The following is a 23539-nucleotide window of genomic DNA, read 5'->3' as shown; positions in this document are numbered from 1 at the left end:
CAGCCTAGATTTCTATAGCTGGTGAAAATTTTCTTCAAAAATGAAGACAAAACATAAACATTTTCACATAAGGGAAAGTCACATAATTTGTCACCAGCAAGCACTCATTTTAAGAGATGCTTTAGGCTAAAGAGAAATTTTGTAGATGGAAATTAGAATCTTTAAGGCTGGAATACAAGTGCACCAGAAATGGCAAATCTATGGGCAAATATAAAAACATGCTACTTGTCCTTGATTGCTTCCTATCACAGTAACAATGACATCCACAGTTACAACTAAACATCTCAGCACTTCATCATTTCCCAGCTCTTGTACTAACTGCTTTAGATACATTACTTAATTTAATCTGGACAATAAATCTATGTGATGAGTTAGGCTCTTCTGTATTCTGTGTCACTGCTAAGAAAACGGAATACAAGAGATGCTAAGTGACTTGTCAAATGTCCACAGCTGAGACTGCAGTCAAGATTCAAAAGGTATTTGCAAAGTTGTCTACATATGTCCAGACTTATCCCCACACGCCTCCAGGCTCTGAGTATTTGTTATTTCTTCTGTTTAAAGAAAGCCTCTTCCTAGGCCCTCTTGGCCCTGGCCTTCTCTGGATGATGCTTTCTCAGCCATCTCCTTTCTCTTCTGTATCTCAATCTCTCATTCTCTACTCACTCTTTCCTTTCATCCAAGAAACATTCTCAAGATTCTCACATCTTTGAGTGGAAAAATCCCTCATTTTCACTAAGTTGCTCTCTAGTCATCTGCCAATCTCTCACCTCTTCTCAATGGGCTTCTTGGAAAAGGACTTCAAACCCACTGTATCCATTTCCTCTATGCCCACCCATTTCTCAACTAGGTCACTCTGGTTTCTGTCCCTCTGCTCACAGCTCTTGCTATGGTCATCAGTTGCCATTTCATCACCACATCATGAGGACACTGCATAGGCCGGACACAACACACTTGACCCTGCTGACCATTCCTCTTCTATGGCATCTGTTTCTTCTTTGCTTTCCATGACTTTACTTGTTTCTGGCTTTCCCTGTCTCTCTAATTGCTGTTCCTTATTGTTCTCTTGTAGGATCTTCTACCTCTCTTTTCCTAAAATGCTGGCATTTCCTACTGTTTTGTTTCAAGGGGAACTCATTTACTCTCGATGCTTCACATATGATATACTGATCAGTTCCCAATCTATAACCCAGGCCTTACCCCTGTTCTGAGCCCCAAATCTATGCATCCAGCTACTTACTACAAATCCCATTTAATTATCCACTAGACAGTTGACTAAATATAGTATGTTCTGAAAAGAGCCTATCATCTTCCTCCAAATCTGCTTCTGCTATTTTTCCTATTTCAATAAATGGCACCTTGACCACCCAGGGCGCCCATGTCTCTGGAACCTTGAAAGCCCTCCTGAGTTGCTCCTCTTTACTTGCTGTCTGTTCCCTCACATCAAATGAATACTGAACTGGTTACTTGGCCTCCTAAGGGCTCTCACCGAGCTCCCTTTTTCTCCATCCCCAACCCCACTGCCCTAGTTTAGACACTGAACTTCTTTTACCTAAATAACACCAACAGCTTCCTGACTATCCCTCATGCTTTCCACTGTAATTAATCTTTCATGTAGCAGGCAGGATGTCTTAGTCCATTTTCTGCTGCTGTAACAGAATACCATAGACTGGATTTTTAAAAAATTATTATTATTATTATTATTTTTGAGACAGAGTCTCGCTGTGTCTCCCAGACTGGAGTGCTGTGGCGCGATCTTGGCTCACTGCAAGCTCCGCCTCCCAGGTTCACGCCATTCTCCTGCCTCAGCCTCCCTGGATAATTTATTTTAAAAAGAAATTTACTTATCACAATTCTGGAAGCTGGGAAGTCCAAGAACATGGCACTGGTATCTGGGGAGGGCCTTTGTGCTGTGTCATCCCATGTCAGAAGGTGGAAGGGAAAGTGAACACAGAGAGAAAAAGGGGCCCAAACTCCCATGGATATCAACCCACTGCTTCAATAACTGCATTAATCCATTCATGAGGGTGAAGCCCTCATTACCTAATCAACTCTTAAAGGCTCCACCTTTTTTTTTTTTTTAAGCAGCTGCATCCTTCTAGGATCACCTCTTAATACTGTCACAATGGCAATTAAATTTTAATATGAGTTTTGATGGTGACATTGAAACCATTGCACAGGGTTATTTCTCTGAAACATTAATATGATCATATCACTCTCTACTGCCTCTAAGAAATAGCTCAAACACTTCAAGCTGGCCTATAACGCTGTTCAGGGCCTGTCCCTGGCATTCTTTGGATTCATTCCCTCCTTGCCCAGCCTGCACTTTATACTTTAGAAATAATATTCTGTACAGAACTCCTCACAAACAAGTTCCTTTGTGTGTCTGGGCCTTTTCTAATACTGTTCCCTCCTCTGGAATGCTCTTCCACACGGTTTATACTTATCCGGAATTCAAGACTCAGCTCTTCTACAAATCATTTTCTGGGCCCTCAGGTTGGTCCAGGGCCCCTCATTTAACACTTTCTCTGTTAAACTGGAAAGATCTCATACTGATCAATCTCTCCCACTGGCCATTGATTCAATGACTCTCAGTATGTAGCCCATGAGTCACTTGCATCAGAATCACATCAGGAGTGTGTTAAACATGTAGATTCCTGAGCTCCACTCAGACAGACAGAATCACAATCTCTGGGAATCAGAATTCCAGACAAGCCCTCAGATAACTCATTTGTGCAGTAAAGTTTGCAAACTGCCTTCTGTTGTAATCAGAGTCTGGGAAGGTTGTGATGCCCAGGAGTGGCAGATGCCCTGTACGGGGTGAGAGACAAGAGGGAGATGCTTATGCATGAGAAGGTGCTATTCACAGAAGAAAGCAAGGCTTACTCAGAACCAAGGTCACACAGTCAGTGGTGTCAGTATCAGTTTCCCTGAGTGCAAAGTCCCTGCTCTTGACTATTCAGTTGTACTCCCTCTCCTTCCTGAAATCCCTTCATTTCTGAACCTGTCATGCGTCCTGAAGCTGTCACTGAATATTCCTGGGGGTCACATACTATCTGGCTACCTATTGTCATAATCTTATGGTCATCAGCCATAATAGTTCAGCAGAGCCCACTTAAGATGAAGTTCATTTGCCAGAAGAGAAAAGTCAGCTCTCTAAGGACAGAATAGAAACAAGAACTTTTTTGTTTTTGTTTTTGTTTTTGTTTTGAGATGGAGTCTCACTCTGTCGCCCAGGCTGGAGTGCAGTGGCCAGATCTCAGCTCACTGCAAGCTCCACCCCCCGGGTTCACGCCATTCTCCTGCCTCAGCCTCCCAAGTAGCTGGGACTACAGGCGCCCGCCACCTCGCCCGGCTAGTTTTTTTGTATTTTTTAGTAGAGACAGGGTTTCACCAGGTTAGTCAGGATAGTCTCGATCTCCTGACCTCGTGATCTGCCCGTCTCAGCCTCCCAAAGTGCTGGGATTACAGGCTTGAGGCACCGCGCCCAGCCAAAACAAGAACTTTTAAGAGGGCCTTGGCTGGGCCTCAGTTACTAGAAAATTTCTAGCTCTTTGACATCATCTATTGCCTCAAATAAGGCAGACAGTTTTACTGGTTGAGAAATTTGAGAACAATCTGCAAAGCTACTACAGCAGCCAGAAAGTGTGGAAAATCCTGGAAGTGACATAGATACAGAGAGGTGACCCCAAATTCTGCATATAAATGCTACCCAAATCTCTGACTGACCCGAGCAGACCCTAAGCAGCAGCCTACCTAAGACTGAAAACAAAATAAAACAGGCAAACAAAAAAATCTGAACATAACTTTCAGTTGCTGCCTACCACAGTGGGGAGAATTGAGAATCTGGGTCCAGACAATTTAGCTGCCCACTAAAACCAAGAGCACTCTTCACAGGAACAAATAGAGTCCACAGTTTTAACATAATGTATAACCCAAAATTACTAGTCACATGAATTAAGAAGAAAATGTGAGCCATATTTAAGAAAAAAGAGATTAAATGGAAACTAACTCTGAGGTACCCAGATGTTGAAAATAGCAGGCAAGTATTTAAAAATAGCTCATATAACTATGCTCAAATATAAAAATAAGCTCATAATAAAGGCACAGATTTAAAAATCTCAACAGAGAAACTAAAACTCTTTGCCCTAGGAACCTTTGTGGTTGCAATCCCTATAAACATCCCAATAACTGAGTATTCCCAGAGCTTCAGGAAAGGCTGACCTTCAGAGAGCTGGGTTCTAAAGGAGACTACTTCCCTCTTCTAGCTTGCCATGGAGTCTCCTGGTCAAAGCATTCTTTCTCTGAACTTCATTTTCTCTTGTGAGGTATGAAGCAAATTATTTTTGCTGGTAACTATTTTACAGGGATGTAAACACAGGATATCATGACAACACGAGCAGCAGGCCTGTCCTTGGGGAGTCTCCTGCCAGCCAGTCCACAATCCCTATGACCCTCCTCTCCCTCCTCGGCTGTGCTGGGTGCACCTCCTGCACTGCACCGTGTCCTCTGAGAAGGCTGAGCTGCACGCTGCTGGGATTAGATTGCTCCAAACCTGGCAATGCTTATTTATTCCTTTAGTATCTTTGTGCTTACAAATAGCACTGCATATGAGAAAGGGCAGGCACTTCATTTATGCAAAATGTGAGGAACCTTATGAGTATGGATTTCATAGCTGCATCCACATTTATCTTCTTCTGAATGTGGTATTAAACAGTATCTACAGGGGTTCAGACATACAGTGCAGAATGACAGTACATTACACGCTTCCTTCTGCACAGAAGCTTCCATTGGCCCTGCTGATCCCAGAGGAAGGAGAGGTTTCCTGAGGCACTTGTTGAAGTCTTCTTTGCTATGTGCATTTATTATGAAATACAATTTTGTATCCACATTCTGACAAGACACAGTAATAAAGTCTGCAATGGAAATCTGCATGGTAATTTGCATAAATTGACTCAAGATTCTCTTCTCAGGAAGAGAAATAATGAAAAGGCATGTATGTGCATCTTCTTTTAGCCTTGGCCAGGCCTGGGCCCAGGGCTGGGGAAGCATCTATAAGTGGCAGAAAGCAGCTGGGCATGACAAGCCTTTGACAATGAAGTTGCTGTTTGTGCTCTGCACCACTAACCATTAGATTAAAGTATCAGGGTAAAGTCATGCAAATTAGCTTGCAAATGAGCCTGCTGAAACTTCAGGATCCAGACTGGCAAGTGGGTGCTTTGGAGAGATGAGACAGCAGTCTCTGGCAAATAGGCTGGGCATGTCCTTGCCAGAAGCGCAGTAATGTGCCCTGGGGGAAGGGATTTTGGCTCAGAAGGCCACAGTACAGTTACCTGCATTCTTCCAGACACCTCAGTTTCAAAGTCTGTATGGTCCTGGAGGCCACTTTTCTCCCAATGGAGAGTGGCTTGTACTTTAGTCACCACCCAATTTAAATATGTGATTGCTCTTTTATTTCCTGACTGTGGTTTGAAAACATATACCTTCAAACTTTAAACAAGGTTAAATTTCATCAATATCAGTGGGTCCCTTCAAAAGCCACCCATATGTGAAGGTTGTGTGGCCTGAAGCTCCCTGAGAGGCCTCCCAAAGGGTGACAAATGGATCCATGTGTGCCAGCCCTCCCCTCAACTCTTACAGCAAAAGATACTCCAGGTGTTGGACTTTTGAGGGCATCTAAGAACTTACTTATGGTAACCTACAAAATGAATTAGGAAAGATTACCAAAGCCTGGAGCAGAGATCTGCATCCTGAGTCCATTCCACTTATTAAATGTATCAGGAGCTAGTGGTGGGCTCACCCAGTACCCATTGGCAACCTCCTACTCCCTCGCTTGACTACTTTAGACTGTAAAAGCTAAATTTGGCTTTCCCAGCCTATCTAGAGGCGAAGGGTAATGGTGTGACTCCATTCTGGCCAATAAGACACAGGAAACAGCCTGCTGGAGGGGGAGGGATTCCAGGGAAGCTCTTGCTTTTTCTGCCTTGAACGTGGATGTGATGTCTGGAGCAGCAATAGCCAGCCCGCACGAAGATGGGAACCCACAGGTCACGACTGCAGAATGGAAAGAGCAGTAGTCCAGGGGCCTGGCGGTGGCACCACTCAGTGTGCCAACCACATGACCTCTTGCGCCTACAAAATTAAAACTCTCCTTCATTTATGCCACTGTTCATCAGCCTTCCGTACTAGAAGGGGACTACATTTCTAATTTGCATGTGCTGACAAAGAAGTGGACAGGAGGGCATAGGAGAGGAGAGAGAGAAAGAAAGGATGTTAGAGGCTGGGCAGTGTGGTTGGTACACTGCATGGTGATAAATCAGGCCCCTGGACTACTGCTTATTCCATTCTGCTGTCATGGCCCATGGGTTCTCAGCTTTGTGCAGACTGTCTGTTGCTGCTCCAGACATCACATCCACATTCAAGGCAGAAGAAGTAAGCAAGAGCTTCCCTGGAATCCTTCCCCCCAAGCAGACTGCTGCTTGTGTCTTATTGGCCAGAATGGAGTCACACCATTACCCTTCGCCTCTAGGGAGGCTGGGAAAGCCAAGTTTAGCTTTTACAGTCTAAAGTAGTCAAGCGAGGGAGTAGGAGGTTGCCAATGGGTACTGGGTGAGCCCACCACTAGCTCCTGATACATTTAATAAGTGGAATGGACTCAGGATGCAGATCTCTGCTCCAGGCTTTAGTAATCTTTCCTAATTCATTTTGAAGGTTACCATAAGTAAGTTCTTAGATGCCCTCAAAAGTCCAACACCTGGAGTATCTTTTGCCGGCTCAATGTCCAGAGGGAACACCTGGATGACCTGCGGTGCCCCAGTGGGTTTCTGAGGCAGGGTCATCTTGCCAGAGTGATTGGCATTCAGATTTCATGACATAAGAGTGTCAATTCATATTGTGACCCCAGAACATAATGTCTGCAAAAAAATGAAACTCCACTCTATTAATACAAAAAAAAATCCTCATGTTGCTAGGGGTAACCGAGACTGCAGTCCAGTGCTCTGCCCGAAGTCGACGGGGTCAAGCATCATTTGGCAGAGCAGCAAAGCACAGCACAAGTGCACATGCAGGGATGGTCAGGACACTGCGGAAAGTTATCATTCATTTCACTTTATCATTATCATCTTGGTTTGTTGCAGGGTTGCCATCATTCTTTCTGTAGAGTAATGCACATTTGTATCAACAGTGGTTTTGGCCCATAATTTTCTACTACCTCGACTTTAATACCTCTGTGAGCCATAGTTTAAATACAAATTAATTACCTTCCTACTTCCAAAGTTGAAGGCCACTGGTTTAGATGATAGAGGGCCTAAATTCCATCTGAATAATTTCCAGGTTAAAAAAAAAGTAATACTAAGAAACTGAAAAGCTTGGCCCAGGTCTCCCAGCGAAGTGGGACTTGAACATAGGGCTTAAACCCAGGCCTCTTTTCGAAGGGAAAAGAAAAAAAAAAGGACTGAGGCATAGGGGACATGCTGAATCCTTCTCCTCGGCATGTGCCCTCACTCTGACCACCTCTACCAGGGCAGAAGATCCTGTCCCCATCTCCCCCAGGTGCTGGGGACACATGGCATTTGAGATTCTGTGGGTAAAAGGCCCCTTCTTCTGGCACTCTGCCTCCGTCCTACATTCTGTTAGAGAAAAACGCACCCAGTTTTAGGGCTTTAGGAATCTAGATTTGCCCAGTCTCCCACAGGCTGGCCTCAGAGAACAGCCATTTTCAAGCATTTTGGCTGTTTGATCATTACTTCCCACTGGAGTCTTCCTTTTTCTTTCTGTCAATGGCATTGATATTCTTCCAGCATGTCCAGACAGAAACCTGGGGCACATTCAGGCCTCTTCCTCTTCTGTATGTAACCCACAGACACACTGTTCGCTGGCCCCTTCCACTTCCTGTGCTGTCTCTCCTAAGTCCCTCACTTACCTCCCACACAGCACTGCATGGTTCCTCCCTCGCCCCTGCCCTCCCTGCCCTTCCACACACAGCTGTATCTGAGTCTTTGTGTGTCCCGCTTCAGCTGCCACCCCTGGTCCCGGCCCAGTCCCTCCAGCCCTGCCTGCCACAAACTCTGTATCTTTGATCTGAGTCTTTGTGTGTCCCACCTCAGCTGCCACCCCTGGTCCTGGCCCAGTCCCTCCAGCCCTGCCTGCCATAAACTCTGTATCTTTGATCCCGTCAGTGTCTGGGTCAGGAACCCTCCATGGCGCACCCTTCCTACCCAGGGATCCCAACTCAGTCTTGGGCCTTCCACAGTCCCAGTCACTGGGGCCAACTCACCCATCAGGCATGAGGGGCACAAAGCCCAGTGCCCACAAGACATGTAAGGGCCAAGGAAAATGTTTCCATTTTAATTTATCTTAAAATCAGAAGAAGAAATGACTATAATTATAATGAATCCAGTCTGAATTACATTCATCTCTATATCAATGTAGCTGTAAAAATATTATTCTTAACATTTTTTAAAGGAAGAAACCTGTATTCGTTTCCTAGGTCTGCCATAACAAAGTACCGCAGACTGGATAGCTTCAACAACACAGTCATTTCCTCACAGCTCTGGAGGCTGGAGTCCGAGACTGAGGTGTAGGCACAGTTGGCTTCTTCCGAGGCCCTCCCTGGCTTACAGATGGCCGTCCCTTCCTGTGTCCTCACGCTGTCTTTCTCTGTGAATGTCAATGTCCTCATTTCCTCTTCTTCTAAGGACACCAGTCATATTGAATTAGGGCCACCCTAATAATCTCATTTTCCTTCTGTAGAGACCCTATCTTGATCTACAGTCCCATTCTGCGATACTTGGGGCCAGGACTTCGACACAGGAATTTTGAGGAGACACAATTCAGCCCATGTTAGGGCCCCTGAAGCGAAATGCCTGAGGCTCATGAAAGTCAAAATGCAGCCCTGCCAACAGCCCACTCACAGGCCCCACTACTGCCCTCCCTCCACTCCAACACACCGAGCTTTTCAGCGTCTTAGTACTGCATTGTTTTAACCTGGAAACTAATCAGATGGAATTTAACCCCTGTATCATCTAGACCAGTGGCCTACTTTAGAGGTAGGAATATGGCAAATATGTATGTATATATTTATTAATTGACTGATTGAAATAGGGTCTTGCTCTGTCACCCAGGCTGGAGTGCGGTGGCATGATCATGGCTCACTGCAGCCTTGATCTCATAGGCTCAAGCAATCCTCCCATCTCAGCCTCCTGAGTAGCTGGGACCACAGGCTCATGCCACTATATACAATTAATTTTTTAAAAAATTATAAAAACGGGGTCTCATTATGCTGACCAGGCTGGTCTGGAATTCTTGGCTTCAAGCAATCCTCTGGCTTTGGCCTCCCAAAGTGCTGGGATTACAGATATGAACCCCCAACCTCGGCTGTAAATTTGTATTTAAACCATAGGTCATATAGGTCTTAAAGTCTAGATGATGGAAAATTACACCAAGAAGAAAGTGCTCAGCAACCTCAGAATCTTGCCCGAAGTCCTACAGGTGTCTATTTTCATGCCCCTTTTCTATTCCTGGGTTGGGCGTGGGTGTCAGGGTCCAGTGTCTGTGAGTGTGTGGGTGTCTGTCCACAGGGAACCTCTGGCTTGACCCCCGCTCAGGTCTGTTTTCCTCATTGGGCCCTACCTCACCCACACCAGCAAAGGCAGTGCAGGGGCTTTTTAGGCCCGAGTCTCTGTTTGTCAAGGTCATGCTGCTCAAGGCTGGCAACCCCCAGGGCCACCTGAGAATGTGCTGACCTGGAAAGAGATGGCAGAGCACCAAATAGCATGTTGAATAAAGCATAGCCTTCCACGCACCGTGACCTCTCCTGTTTGCCCCCTCCCTAAGCAGCTGAGATGTGCTGCATGTGGAGCTCGGATCCTCTCAGAAGGGCAAGATCACTGGGGAGGGGCAGGTGCTGGCTTATGGGCTAAGCAGCCAGATACGTGGCCTGCAGACACAATGGCCAGGCCCCAGGAAACACTCATATTTATTTCATTAAATCAACTTACAAATGTTACACAAAGAAATAATCTGGAGACACTTTGTGAGAATAAAAAGTCATGCTGCCAAGATAGGATCCTGGGGGAAATGGCCTCACCAGGTCGAGATGGTGGGCAGGAGGCACGTGAAGGGCCAGAGGGGTTGTGAGCCTGCAGGGGCTATGCTGGGGGATGCGGTGAGGCGCCCAAGCTGAGGAACAGACCAGAAGGTGCAGTCCCCACTGGGATCAGTGGTGCTAGGACTGGGAGGTGCTAGGATTTTGGAGTGAGTTGAAAGGTATCCATCCCCAAATTCATGTCCACCTGGAACTTCAGAATATGAGCTTATTTGAAAATTGCAGTTTTGAAGATGCGATTAGTTAAGGATCTTGAGATGAAAAATCATCCAGAATTTAGGGTGGGTCCTTAAATCCAATGACTGGTGTCCTCATAAGAAAAGGCAAGGACAGAGAGAGACAGGAGGCCTGCTGAAGACAGAAGCGGAGAGTGGAGTGATGCAGCCACTAGCCAAGGAAGGCCCAGAGGCACTGGGAGAAAAGGATTCTCTCCCAGCGCCTTCAGAGAACAAGGCCCTCTGTGCCTTGATTTTGGACTTCAACCTCCAGAATGGTAAGAAAACAAATGTCTGTTGTTTAAGGCCCCTCTGCGCAATTTGTTAAGGCAGCCCCAGGAGGAGAGAGAAGAAAGCCTCAGGGCAGAGCGGCAGGAATGCAGTGAGGATCACCTGTGAGGCCAGAACATCTCAGGCAACGCCTTGGCCTGGGAGGGCGAGGAGGCAGCCACTCTTCCCAACGGCTCTGTGGGACCCAGGAAGGGACCCAGTGCAGGTAAAGCTTCACAGGCCTCCAGAAATGCTCCTCCACGCTGTCAGTGTGTCCTCCTGAGAGCAGCTGAGTGAGCTCTGGCAGGCCAGGGACCTGCTCCCAGGGACAGCCCATTAGGTCAGTGGTTTCCTAATTTGTGCCATGGTGTGAGGCCCTGGGACGTGCCAGTGGGCTCTAAGTGCTTCACAATCACTGCTGAGGCTTTAAGCATGCTAATGCCCGAGCCAGCCCTTGAATCTCCCAAAAGGTAATGCTAACAGGCAGCCAGGAGTGATAGTGGGCCCATGAGAGGCCCCAGAAGAGTGCTGCAGCCAAGTCCTCCCCCTCCATCCCCAGCAGCCACCTGCAGAGACTGAACCCTTCCACGGTGGCGTGAGTGCAGGTTTCACACAGGTGGTTCACAGACCAGGCCCGCAGTATGTTTCATTTGGCCTGCAGAAGAGGAAGGGGGGCTGGCCCCAAAGACAGCCAAGTCTCATCACAGTGCACATACTGGAAGGTTTTTTTCTACCATAAATTTTGAAAGTAGTTGCTTAGTTGGGGTTTTATATGAGAGAACCACTGCAGACATGAATCTTATCTGGCTGTGACTCTTGTTTTTTTACTTCTTCAAGTGAGTGGATTTAGAGGGGGTGATAGGCAGGGTGTTGAGAGGCCAGAGAGTACATGTGCCTTGAGAACATGTGTGTGCATGCGTGTGTGTGTGTGTGTGTGTGTGTGTTTGGGGGTGAGGAGGTAAGTATGAGGCAAGAGGAGGTAGAAGACCTGCCCCCCTGAGGCATCTCACGGGGCCTATCAAGTAGACTTTGGAAAGTCTTGAGAGGTCTGTAGAACCCAGCTCTGCACACCCAGGTCCTCATGCCAGTCCCTCAGGGTCTCCTGCATGTTCAGCTTTAGACCGAGGGAGAACTCACCAGTTGTCACTGAGGATAGGGTTAAGCACCCCCCTCCCAGCCCTCCATGCCCTGGCTGAAGACAGGGCCAGATTCTGTGGCCAGGCCACTTTCTTCTGCCTCTCCAAACATACAGTAGGCATTTGACAAACATCTTTTGTCAGAATGAGTGAACGAGAGGGGAGTAGTGGGGCCAGAGACAGAAAGTGTGGGAGGGAAAGAGGGAAGGAGGGATAGATCCCATTCTAGGAACTGTATGGGCACCTCAGTCAATCAAGGCAAGGCAGCTCTGCCAGGTTGTACAGCTGGAAGGGTATCTGAAGGGGTGGTGAGGAGTCTTTGCTGTGCAGGGGCACAACTTGGGGTGAGGTCTGCTGAGCCCCCAAAGACCCTGGGATCTTGTCTACTTCTCAAATGCCTCTGCCACCACGCTAGGAAAACAGACAAAATAACATTTCCCCTTCTCCATCTCCACAGATTTCATTAAAATGAGCCTCTGTATGCACAGAATTGGAGCCCTGGTCTCCCAGCCTAATTACCATTTTTAAGGGCACTGGGAAAGGAATTCCACCTGCTGCAATATCAAAAAAAAAAAAAAAAAGAGAAAGCCTGGGATGGGGAGGGCAGTCCTCTCTGAGGTTTCTCTCCGTTTTGTCACCACATTTGGTCCTTGGAGCCTCTTGATCTGATGGGTCTAAAACCCGAGGCCAACTCTCCATGCTTTTTTTTTTGTGCCAGCAGGCATTGGTGACTCCAAGTATGGTCAGGCCTGTGCTAGACTCATGAATCCAGTGGTGGGTCCCAGAGGGTCCTGGCCTCAGCCAAGCGCAGAGCCCAGCCCAGAGCCAGAAGCACACAGGAGCTACTGCACAGCTGAGAGGCTAAACCAGCCCTGAGGATGATGCTATAGGAGAGACGGTCATGGAGAGAACAGAGGATGAAAGGCCCTCACCACTCAGACCAAACATGTGCTCTGGGCCTTGATGCAGCCAGAGAATTCTCACAGCAGAGAAGAGAGGAAAAGGCATTCCAGCAGAGACAATGACATGAGCCAAGGTGTGGAGGCATAACAGTGTCGCTCCAAGGGCAGCAGGAGCAGGGAAGTCAGCTAGACCACAGGATGGGGGACAAGCAGTAGGCAATGGGAGATGACACTGAACATGGAGGTAGGGCAAGATTTTGAGGACCTCGAATGACATGGGGAGTAGTTGAGGCTTTGATCCACACTGATGGGACCTACTGCACAGGCCTGGGAGGAGGCCTTTGTCACCCACCACTGCCAAGAACACCAACCAACCAACAGTCTCACTGTTTTCAAGGGGACACTAACAAGAGGCATTATAAGTAACTTAATAGTAAAAACTCCAAATAATATATGAGATCATTCACATACACACATGCATGCACAAAAATAAATAAATACCAAGTCAGACTTCAGAACTAAGTCTGCTGCAGCTGTCATCTTGAATTCAAACTGATCCAGTAGAACTCCCCTCATTAGGAGGACAGGCTTGGTGCTACAAAGCCCTGGCCCAGAGACGATACAACAAAGACAAAGTGTGACCAAGGTGAACATCCCACAGTCCATGCCTGAGGCTGTGCACATCAGCCACGGCCCCTCTCCCAGAGCCTCTGTCAATTCCTATGGTCAGTTCCACCAAGTTCATGGGCTAGCCAGTATTTCAGACCACAGTAGAGCAGAAGCAGAGGTAAAGTAAAAATTGAGACCACTGCAGAGAAAGAGTGAAAATTAGAGAGAGGCGGACAGAGGGGCTGTATTTAAGGCAAGGAGAATAACTGGTCCAGAGGGAGACAGACAGACTAAAAAGTAGACACAGAGCTGCAATCTGCAGTGAGCTGTGCTCCACATACTCTGTAAATCCAGAAAGGCGGAGGGACATCTTAGAACAGCAGTCCCTGGTGTGTTCTATAAATATTCGTCCTTTGAGAACTCGATGACCAAGGGATTCCATGATCAAATACATCTGGGAGATCCTACACACTATATCTCTCTTTCAATAAATCAAAACCATCCACTGATATAGTCAGGCTCCGAGAAGCCCTGCAGCACAGCAGATTTACTTTTGTTCGCCCAGTGTTCCCTAAATCTGTACAAGCTCTGAACCCACCTGCCCCACACCTACCAACACCTCTTGGAATTAGTATCTCACAGAATCCACTGGTGTAGAAAAGTGCATTATCATTTGTCTCTATCTAAGGAAGAAAACAGCACCTTTTTTCCTTAAAAGAGTTGAAATGATTAAGTTTGGTGCCTTTTGCAAAAAGCTATAGTTGCGTGGAAAATTTACTTTACTTGCACAAACCTCCCTACTCACCAGGGTGCCAGGAAAGTGACATGTTATTAACCCCCAAGAGCTTGGCCTTCAGGGCACCTGGAACCACCTCTGGGCCTCTGGTTGATCCTAGACTACCCCTGCAGGGCCAGGAGCTGCAGAGGTCACTGAATCCAGCCTTCTGCCCTGTAGGGCAGGGCAAGCTCATCACACCAGCCTCTCCAGGGAAGGAAGTGCCTCAGCAACCGTGTGTGTGTGTGCGCGCGCATGCGTGTGTGCGTGCGTGTGTGTGCGTGCGTGTGTGTGTGTGTGTGTGTAGGGGGCAGGGAGCGAAAGAGAGAAGGTCCCAGCAAACACAACCATTACAACCATGCATGAGATGCAAGCTCGCCTAACACTCTCATTTTCACCTCTCTCATTTTTCATCTTGTTCCTCTTCCACATGATGACTCCCCTGAATAACCAAACACTATCATGGTTTGGATCTGCCTGTGAGGAACAAGAGAACACAGACTCTCTCTATTTTTAGAATTTTCCTCTGGAAAATGTTTCCTTTACCAAGGTGTGGATTTTCAGAAGGGCTCAAGCTCTTTACAGGGATGGGGCCAGTATAGAGGTGGGAAGCTCCTCCATAGCGAAATGACACCCTGGGAACCCAGGGCCATTCCACTCCCACCCCAGCTCAGCAAGTTTCAAAGAGAGGCCGGCTGCTGCCAGGTGATATGGAGGGTGAGCACCCAGGACCTCACCTGGTATGTGTTGTCGAAGCTGTCGTACATGAACCTCGTAATCAGAGACGTCTTCCCGACTGCAAAACAACAAGGAGACAGGTTTTCAGTCACGGCATCTGAGCTAGGCTCTTCTAAACACACTGCATTTGAAGAAAACAGATAAAACCAAAAAGCACTGAGGAAAGGCCGAGTTGCAGAAATACAGAAGTGGGAGATAGGTCCCTGCCAAGGACCCCGTGGTGTGGCCACCGAGTCTCTATTCCAGGTGGGCTGAGAGCTATTCCTGCCAGGCACCAGGCTGCTGCCAAGGAGGAGGTGTCCCACTGCCCCATGAATTTCCACTACCCAAATCCAGGTCTTCCTTGACCCAGGAGAACCCAGCTGATGCAAGAACCATCTATGAAGAATCAGGGTAAGTGACGCGAAACAGGAGGCTCCTCTCGTACTTGCCCATGTACACTTGGTTGTTGGTCATACACTGGGATGGAAACCTGCCCTTTATTTCCCGTTAATTCAGCCTGAAGATTGGTGGGTACAGTGGCTTTCTAAGGAATCAAGGGCGGGGAGGCAAATGTCATTTCCCAATGTCTCTCATGGACAGGACTATTCTTTGTGTACCTGACCGTCCCGCTCATTGCTGGATGGTTAGTATACCTAGAACCCCACTGGGTAAATGCTAGGAGGATCGATCCCTAGTCATTGTGACAACTGTGGACTCACTCACACATCTGCAAATGCCCTGTAGGGGCAGTGACACCCCAACTGAGAACCACTGGCAAGGCTGAGAGAAACCAGGATGTCTCTTGGGAATCCTACGAATGCTGCTAATTTCCCAGACTGTAAAATTTGGCTTCTGACCTCACCCTGGGCTGCTCCCCTGGGGCCTGGCAGTGACAGAAATGTCAGCTGCTGCGTTTCTAACCATCTAGGATGGGAGAAGAGGGCAGTCAAGGGACATTCATTAGGAGAGGCCCTGCACGATGCTTCTCTGTACTATACCATCATGTCTCCGCCATGGCCCTGGGAGGCTCTGTTCCAGAGTGGGGAATCTGTCCAGCTGTACTGGCTCAGAGCCCTCTCTGCACTGGGCTGCAGGAGGACAGGTAACGCTGGCAGGCAAGGCAAAAACGCCCTCGCCCTCCCATTTCCCAGGCTGGCAGGACATTCGCAAGCTGTGCCTGGTGGGGCGGCTGGTCACTCCCTGGAGGGAGCAGGACAAGCCAACAGGACCCCTTGGCAAAGGCCCTTTACCAGCTTTGAAGCCTCAACGGTGCACCACGTAACAGACAAGTGCAGTTAGCTCCCAGCCGCCAACATGTGCTAGGGGAAAGATGATCATCTACTCAGAAGGAGCATCTGACTCACTGTGTTCGGGGTGAACTCGGAAGACCCCATCTTTAACCCAAATTTGGTTAGCTGGATTGAAATCCTACTGGGGTACTTTTCAGCTGTGTCACCTTGAGGTGATCACCATCCCAGGACCTCAGTTCCTCATTTAAAAATGGATATATTAATAATGAAGACTTCAGGGGGCTGTAGTAAGAACTAAATCAGGTAAAAAGTACAAGGCACATGGGAAATGTTTACAAGTGGAAGGAGGCAGCAGGTAACTGAGCTAGGTAAGGTAGTTTCCGGAATATCAGATGGAAAAAATATATGTATCACTACTACCCCAACCCTCAACTCAGGGCGGCACTCAAGTCATCCCCATTTCACAGAATGGGCAATTAGGTGGCAGCTCCTGGCCCAGGGTCAGAGCTGAGTGGGGCTGGGATGAGGCTGCCTGACCAGGTGCTCAGTTCCTATCCAGGTCTTCCTTGATAGGTCATGCTGGGTTCAGGATTCTGCCAGGTCAGGATTCTGCCCTTGTTGGAGAATACTGACCACCATGCCAACTCTGGGTGGTCAGTGCCAGAAGTGAATTGTAGGGTACCAGCTGGTGTCAGAACAGCCCCATTTTTAAAAGGACATTTCTGGGGTGAGCAGAAATGTGCCCAAGATATCTTCTAATTATACCTGGAAGCAGCCTTTTAAGTTTCTGATAGAAATGAAGCTATAAAGAACATTCTGACTGCTTTAAATCTCCCCTTAAATTTCACGTGAAGGCGAGAAGTGGGGGGCCTCCCACACCTGGAATATCAGCTCTGAGGCCATGAAGCCACAGGCACCTGGCTGAGGACCACAGAGGGAAAAGTGGGGCAACCCTGAGCTAGCAAGAGGCAGATGCAATTGGGGAGAACACGGCATCCTCCTTTTTGAGAGGCCGTGGAAAGTTACTGCCTCCTCAGGAAGAGAGGCATCCCAGGGTGCACTGGTCACTTCCCTAGGCAGCAACGCTCTGCATCTTGTACCTTAGGGAAAGGGGCGTGCATCAGGGATCAGGGTGGGGAGATGGACGGGAAGATACTAAGCCTCTTCTCCCAGTAGGTTCCTCCCTGGGGCCTCCAAGCACAGAGAAGAGAGAAAGCAGAGTCTCCAAAAAGCCACTAAGGGCACAGGAAGTTCATGGAGTAGCTGAGAACTTGGAAATCCCTGCAACACCTTCTAATGCCAAGGTGCCCCTCTTTGAGACACCAGCCACTGGCAGTGGATTAGTACTGGCTCACAGGTCCAGGTGGCAGGAAAACATCCACCAAAGGTTTTTTACTGGGACTGTGCAGGAGGAGCTTTTAGGTGTGGGGTCCTGGCCAGAGCCAATATTTTCTATGGGGGAATGCACAGAAAATAGGACCATAATACGCAACACATGACCCCAGCATTTACAGAGCATGTTCCAGGCACATAGTAGGGGCTGAGTCAGGCACAGAATTGACATGAGAACAGTAAACAGAGGAGACGTGGCACCTGCCCACCGAAGCTTGCAGCAACACCCGGCACCACACCTCCCAGCCCTCAACTCTGGGCGGCACTAATGTCATCCGCACTTCACACAACGGGCCATTAGGTGGCAGCTCCTGCCCTAGGGTCAGAGCTGAGTGGGTCTGGGATGTGGCTGCCTGACTAGGTGCTCAGTTCTTATCCGGGTACTCCTTGATAGATCATGCTGGGTTCAGGATTCTGCCAGGTCATTATTGCCATTGCTGTGGCACTCCAGGGAACAGCCCATCCCAGGCCAAGTCTGGAACTGGGGGCCTTTCTCTACTTGGGAGGGGCTTGATCCAATCTGAAAGGTCAGAAACTGGTCACTGAGGTGCCCTGGAGGTGCTCTGTCAGGCACAAGGAGGGCTCGGAAAGTGAGAATTTTAACATCTGGGGCCCAGCACCCCAACTCAGGCTTGAAATGGATGAGGGACTCATTCTTGCTTTTATGCAAAAGGCAATGACTTTATGCTATTCCTCTAGGCTCGTTTTTCTCATTTCTCGGAGCTGAAGCCTTCTTCCCCACCTCAGAGCCCACTAAGACGACCCATGTTCTCATCATCCCTGCAGTGGTATCCGAGACCCTTGACCTCCATGCTTTGTCTCTGGGGAAGCGTCCGCAGACCTGAGGCAGAGTTTATTAAAATGAGCTCCTCTTGTCCATTTCTGCCCAGCCTCTGCCCATGGTATCACATAAAGGAGCTGAGTGGGTAAGGGGTTGCCCTGTGCTAAGCTCCTCTCCCCTCTAAAGGGCAAAGACCCCTTCCTCAGCCCACATCTGCCCTCAACAACTGCCCAGGGTGGAAAGTGCTGGAACCTGCAAATGGAGAGCCTGCACACTGCATCTACCTGGCTACCTTCTCAGTCCCCCAACCATAAAGGGTGGGCAGTACTCATCCCTAGCCACCTGACCGGGCACTCCCACTCAGCCTGAGAGGAGCAGTAGCACGGGGCATCCCAGCAGCCCTGCAGGCGGGCAGGTGGACGAGCCAGGAGCTCCTCCTGTGTCCCCCTGCCTCGCAACAGCTGCCAGAGCTTCTGTGGGAGCTGTCCTCCCGCCAGCTCTGTTCTCAAGGTCACACCACTGTGCTTCTACCGCAGTTCTCGGACACCACTGCAGCAAAGTGGAGCTTTTCCTGAGGACAAAGATTCAGCTCCACTGGCAGGTTTTATTAAAAATAAGCAGGCAAATCATTATTGAGCTTTTTTATTTTCTCTCTGCTCATGGCTCAGCAATATTCTTGTAATCTTCTGGTAGTTTAGTCCCACATGATTAAGCAGGGAGATGCATTTCTCCTTTTTCAACCAAATGAGGGTGAGAAAATTCATTACTGAGCATTTACCAGGAGATGCTAGAAAGAAGGAGAGGAAACTCAAACTCTTACTGGGCCTCTATTTGGCAGCAGATGAGAATTTGGCACTTTATTTAGGTTCTCTCATTTAATCCTCATCACGATCCAATGAGTTAGTTATTATTCCAAGGTCACAGAGCTGGGAAGTGGTGGAGCTGGAATAGGAGCACAGATTTGAGCCAGAGTCAATGCCTCATCCACTCTGCTGTGCTGGTTTATGTAAAGGTCTGACAGCAGCAAAGCGGCAGATCCCAAAGGCAGGGGTGCAGGTGGCTGGGCAGTCAGGATGGCTGCAAGAAGGCGGGGCAGCCGTGGGGCTGGGGAAGGCTGTAGGTGGGGGTGAAGGGGAAATTCCAGACAGAGGGAACAATGTGCGCAAAGGCACAGAGGCAGGGAGAGAAAACGCTTGTGAGAAGAAACAGGAGGCAACGGGCTAGGTTGCGATGGGGGAAACACATCTCAGGGCAAGTGGAGCCAGACACTGTGTGGGGAGGAGTGAGTGGCAAACGCTGTTCATGGAAGCTCCACGTGGCTGTCAGGTTGATTTAAGCCAAACCCATCTCTGGGGCCAGTTGTGGAGGGAGGGAGGGGCAGACAGAAGCACGAAGGCAGGGGCAGGGGCCAGACGGCACAGGCCATGTCAGCCACATGGAGGAGCACGGATTCTAGCCCAAGGGCAGTGGGAGCTTCAGAAAGGATCTTCAGCAGAAGGATGGTGTGAACAGGTGTGGCAGTTCATAATTTCCATAGTGGGCTCATAAAATACTCCCATCCCATGTGCTCTTCTTACAATCCAACTCTGACATTCCATTATGGGGTGAATATGGGCAGGCCTGTGACTACGGCAGAAATGGCCCTGTGGGAATCCCAAGGCTAGCTTAGAAAGAACAGCACAGCTTCTGCCTGGAGCGCGTTCACACTCACACACTCTGGAAGCCAGCCCTGCAACCCAGCTACCATGCTGTGAGGAAGCCCAAGAAAGCCTACAGGAGGAAGACACGCATGCAGCAACCAACTGGGGCCCCGGCCAACAGCAACCAGCAGGCCTGTGAGTGAGTGAGCCTTCAGGTGACTCCTGCCGGCAGACTCCAAGTCGCCTTCAATGCTGCATGGAACAAAGCCACAACTTCCCTACCAGGTCCTACTCAAACTATAAATTCGTGAGCAATGTAAATATTCTTACTGTCTTGAGCCACTAAGTTTTGGGGTGGTTTGTTACATGGCATTAGGTAATCCGAGCAATAGACCTGTGTTTTAAAAAGAAGAAAACTTGTTAGTCCATTCTCACACTGCTATGAAGAAATACACGAGACTGGGTCATTTATAAAGGAAACAGGTTTAATTGACTCACAGTTCCCCATTGCTGGGAAAGCCTCAGGAAACTTACAATCACGGCAGAAGGCAAAGGAGAAACAGGCACCTTCTTCACAGGGCAGCAGGACGGAGTGAGTGCAAGCAGGGGAAATGTCAGATGCTTATAAAACCATCAGATCTCATGAGGCCTCACTATCACAAGAACAGCATGGGGGAAACAGCCCCCATGATCTAATCACCTCCAGCTGGTCCTGTCCTTGACACGTGGGGACTATGGGGATTACAATTCGAGGTTAAGATTTGGGTGGGGACACTCTGCTACAGAATGGCCTATGGAAGCCGGACTGGGGACAGAAATCTTGCCAGAGATGGAGGATCTCAGTGAACAATGCAGAGGTGGTGGGGCTGGAGAGAATGGGGAGGAGAGCAGGGGACAGGACCAGTGACTGGTCAGATTCAGAGAGGAGCCCAGAACTTCTCCCTGCGACCTGGGTTCGTGGCCATTAGATGCTAGAGCTCTTCCCTGAACCCAAGCCAACTGGGCAAGGAAAAACACCAAGCAATCACCTTGGATTCAGGTCACTCATAAAAGCCTTCTGTATAATTGTCAGATCAAAAGCACAAATGCCAGCACTGCATTCAGAAAAAGCAATTAACAATAATCACTCAATCTCCTGAGCTAAAGATGTAAGCTTATTTTTCACTATTGGCATCAGCATGAAACATTTATTTTCTTACCCTAGTGAGAACTACTGTCCCAGGGGTCTTGCACATCCATGGGGATGTCCAGAGGAGCTTGGTCCCATGTACCCTAGAAATCCCACCAAAGGAGGGTGCACTGGATGCTGGCCCTTCACAATCAGCTACCACTGCCTACCTGGACCTAGCCTACCTGGACCTCACCTATGGGGGCTATTCACTCCATCAGTGCCCCCCATGGGCCCCAGGCCCCCATCTCACTGGCAGGTCCCAGGTAAACAGATTCTCGTACATTATGGTGGTTTCTAGGCAGTTGCAGAGGCCAGTGAGGCTCTCCAGCCACTCAGCAAACATCCACTGGGGCTCATTGTGTACCAGTCCTGTGCAGGGCACAGAATTTGTAGTGACAAAGCAGATGCACCTCTGGCCTCAAGCAATCCATATCCAGTGGTGAAGCAAGACACAGATCCAAATACTAAAATGCCAGGCAATATAGGAAAGGTCTCCTGAGAGGCCCATACAAGGAAAGGCCACTCTGCTGGGAAAATCACAGTAACCTCTTGAAAGAAGCACCATTTGGGCTGAGCCTTGATTGATGGAGATGAGGGGGTCACAGGGAACGACATTCCTGGGGGAGGAACTGAATGAAACCACAGTCATGTGAGGCTGAGATTCCTTTGCTTAAAATCATTTGCCCACATTTCTCCATAGCTGCCACGTGACGCCAAATCCACCCAGGGCTTTGGAGTCAGTGGCTATGAGAACTTCTGGTCTTGTCTTGTGCCCACATCACAGGCTGAAAGCTGAGTGGGCGGTAAGTCCCCAGACTCCTCCACTGACACTGCCTCCCTCCACGAAGGACAGCTCTCCTCCCTGTTGCCTCCACAGCGGGTGTGGATGTGGGTGGAGAGGCTGCTGCAAGGGCCAGAAACTGGGAACAGTGGGAGGCAGAGCACAGACTTTAGCCAGACTCCATGGAGGGTTTGCCAGGACCTGGCAGAAGGTGCACCATCCACTAGCTAGCCCCTCGCAGAGCCAAGCCAGAACCCTGGCCCACAATCTGCTCTTCGCTGTGCATCCACACTTACCACACACACCAGCTCCTCAGAGCTCCTGGCCAAACAGTGGGATCCTGATCCTCCTGGGGTTCACAGAGCTGGGCTCAGGGCCTAGGGCCCCAGGAGTTCTGGGAGGAGATGGCAGGCAGGACAGATGTGGCATAACTCACTGCCATTTCTAGGCCACCTTGGTGGGCTGCCCACCTCTCAGATGCCTGTGTTCTCAGATGCCTGTGTTTTCAGGAAAACAGTCCTTACGCCAGGGGAAGAACCTCTGCATCCCTCGCCCCCAGACCCCAGCAGCCAGGCCCATTTCAGATAATGTCTGCAGCTGCCAGAAGGTGGTCCTTAGCGCTGAAAAGGCAAATCTGCTTCCTCATTGTGCAGACCAGTAACCCAGTCCTAGCAGAGACCTGGCTGACTCAGTCATCCCATCAGCTCAGTTTCTAGAACAGAAGTGGGAATTGCTGGTGTAAATGCTGAGAAGGACCTGCAGAGGGACTTGGCTCTTGTCCTGCAGCTGGGAAAGAGGCCAGGCTACTCACATCCCTGCTGCACAGGGCCCTTGTGGGGAGGCCTCCACCATCCCTGTAACCTCTGCTCATAGTCTACCATTCCTGGCCTGACTGTGAGGTGCGGCCCCCAGGCCCTGTGGTGACAAGCAAAATAGTTAGAGACACCAGCTATATCTGTCAACCTTGTTTCCTTTGGCTCTGTTTTCACCAAACAGAAAGTGTAGCCCCATTCTTCCTCAAAGGCGGGTAAGCTTGCGAGCCAGGCTCCCCGCTCCACAGCCCACCCTGCCACCCTGGGCTCCAAAAGGCAGCCCCAAACTGGGCATGCATCTTTGGCAGCTCCCACTAGAGCCCTGAGGGGCTGGCTGGCTCACCGTAGGCTAAATGAGGAAACACGTGAAAAACCCCATTTCAAACCATCCCCCAAAAGACTCAGATGGTAATTAAGAAATATGCAAAGCTCTTCATTGGACACTTTAATTAAGTGTGTTAATTCCCTCTGCTAAAGGACGCTCAGCCGCCTGGGCCTCACCCAGGGATCCAGAGAAGATGGAAAGGGGAGGGCAGAGGGGAGGGAGGAGTCGAAATAAGGGAGGGAGGGGTCAGCCAGACAGTGGCGCAGGCTGGTCTGGCCCAGGCCCTTCTCCTGCACCAGCGAGGAGGCAGACTGATGCCTGACCCTCTCACTTCTCCACTGAGTGCCCCGTCTCACTATCCTGCACCCAACCTTATCCTCTATCCAAGCTCAGGGGGCCCAGTAAGCCTGCCCATCACAGCAAGAAGGAACAGGGCAAGTACATCCTAAAGGATCCCATCCACATAACAGTACATGAACAAGGGCAGAAAAAGGAAAGGCAAAATAAAAGTCCCTTGTGATCAGGTAAGCTAAGATTCTAGACAGGAGTGTTCCCAGGATGGCTGGTCCTCCAGCTCCTTCTGAACACCTTCAGCAGCTCTGTGGTTGCGGGGGACATGATGGTCTGCCGGGCTCCATCCACATGGTGACTGGCTGGA

At 49.1% G+C, this 23539-nt stretch overlaps 1 protein-coding gene across 1 annotated transcript in view; it reads right to left on the bottom strand.

Moving 5' to 3' along the window:
* The window catches only part of RAB6B (RAB6B, member RAS oncogene family), a 69942-nt gene that overhangs the window by 22580 nt on the left and 23823 nt on the right, over positions 1 to 23539 (bottom strand). Inside the window, exon 2 of the mRNA XM_033212640.1 lies at positions 14747 to 14805. Coding sequence (XP_033068531.1) covers positions 14747 to 14805 — 59 coding nt within the window. The remainder of the gene's footprint in view (positions 1 to 14746; positions 14806 to 23539) is intronic.

This window comes from Trachypithecus francoisi, unplaced genomic scaffold (assembly GCF_009764315.1).
Source record: "Trachypithecus francoisi isolate TF-2019V2 unplaced genomic scaffold, Tfra_2.0 Lachesis_group0, whole genome shotgun sequence".
In the NCBI taxonomy this organism is placed as follows: Eukaryota; Metazoa; Chordata; class Mammalia; order Primates; family Cercopithecidae; genus Trachypithecus; species Trachypithecus francoisi.
Note: the sequence above shows the minus strand (reverse complement) of the source record. Positions and strands in the feature narration are given on the sequence as shown.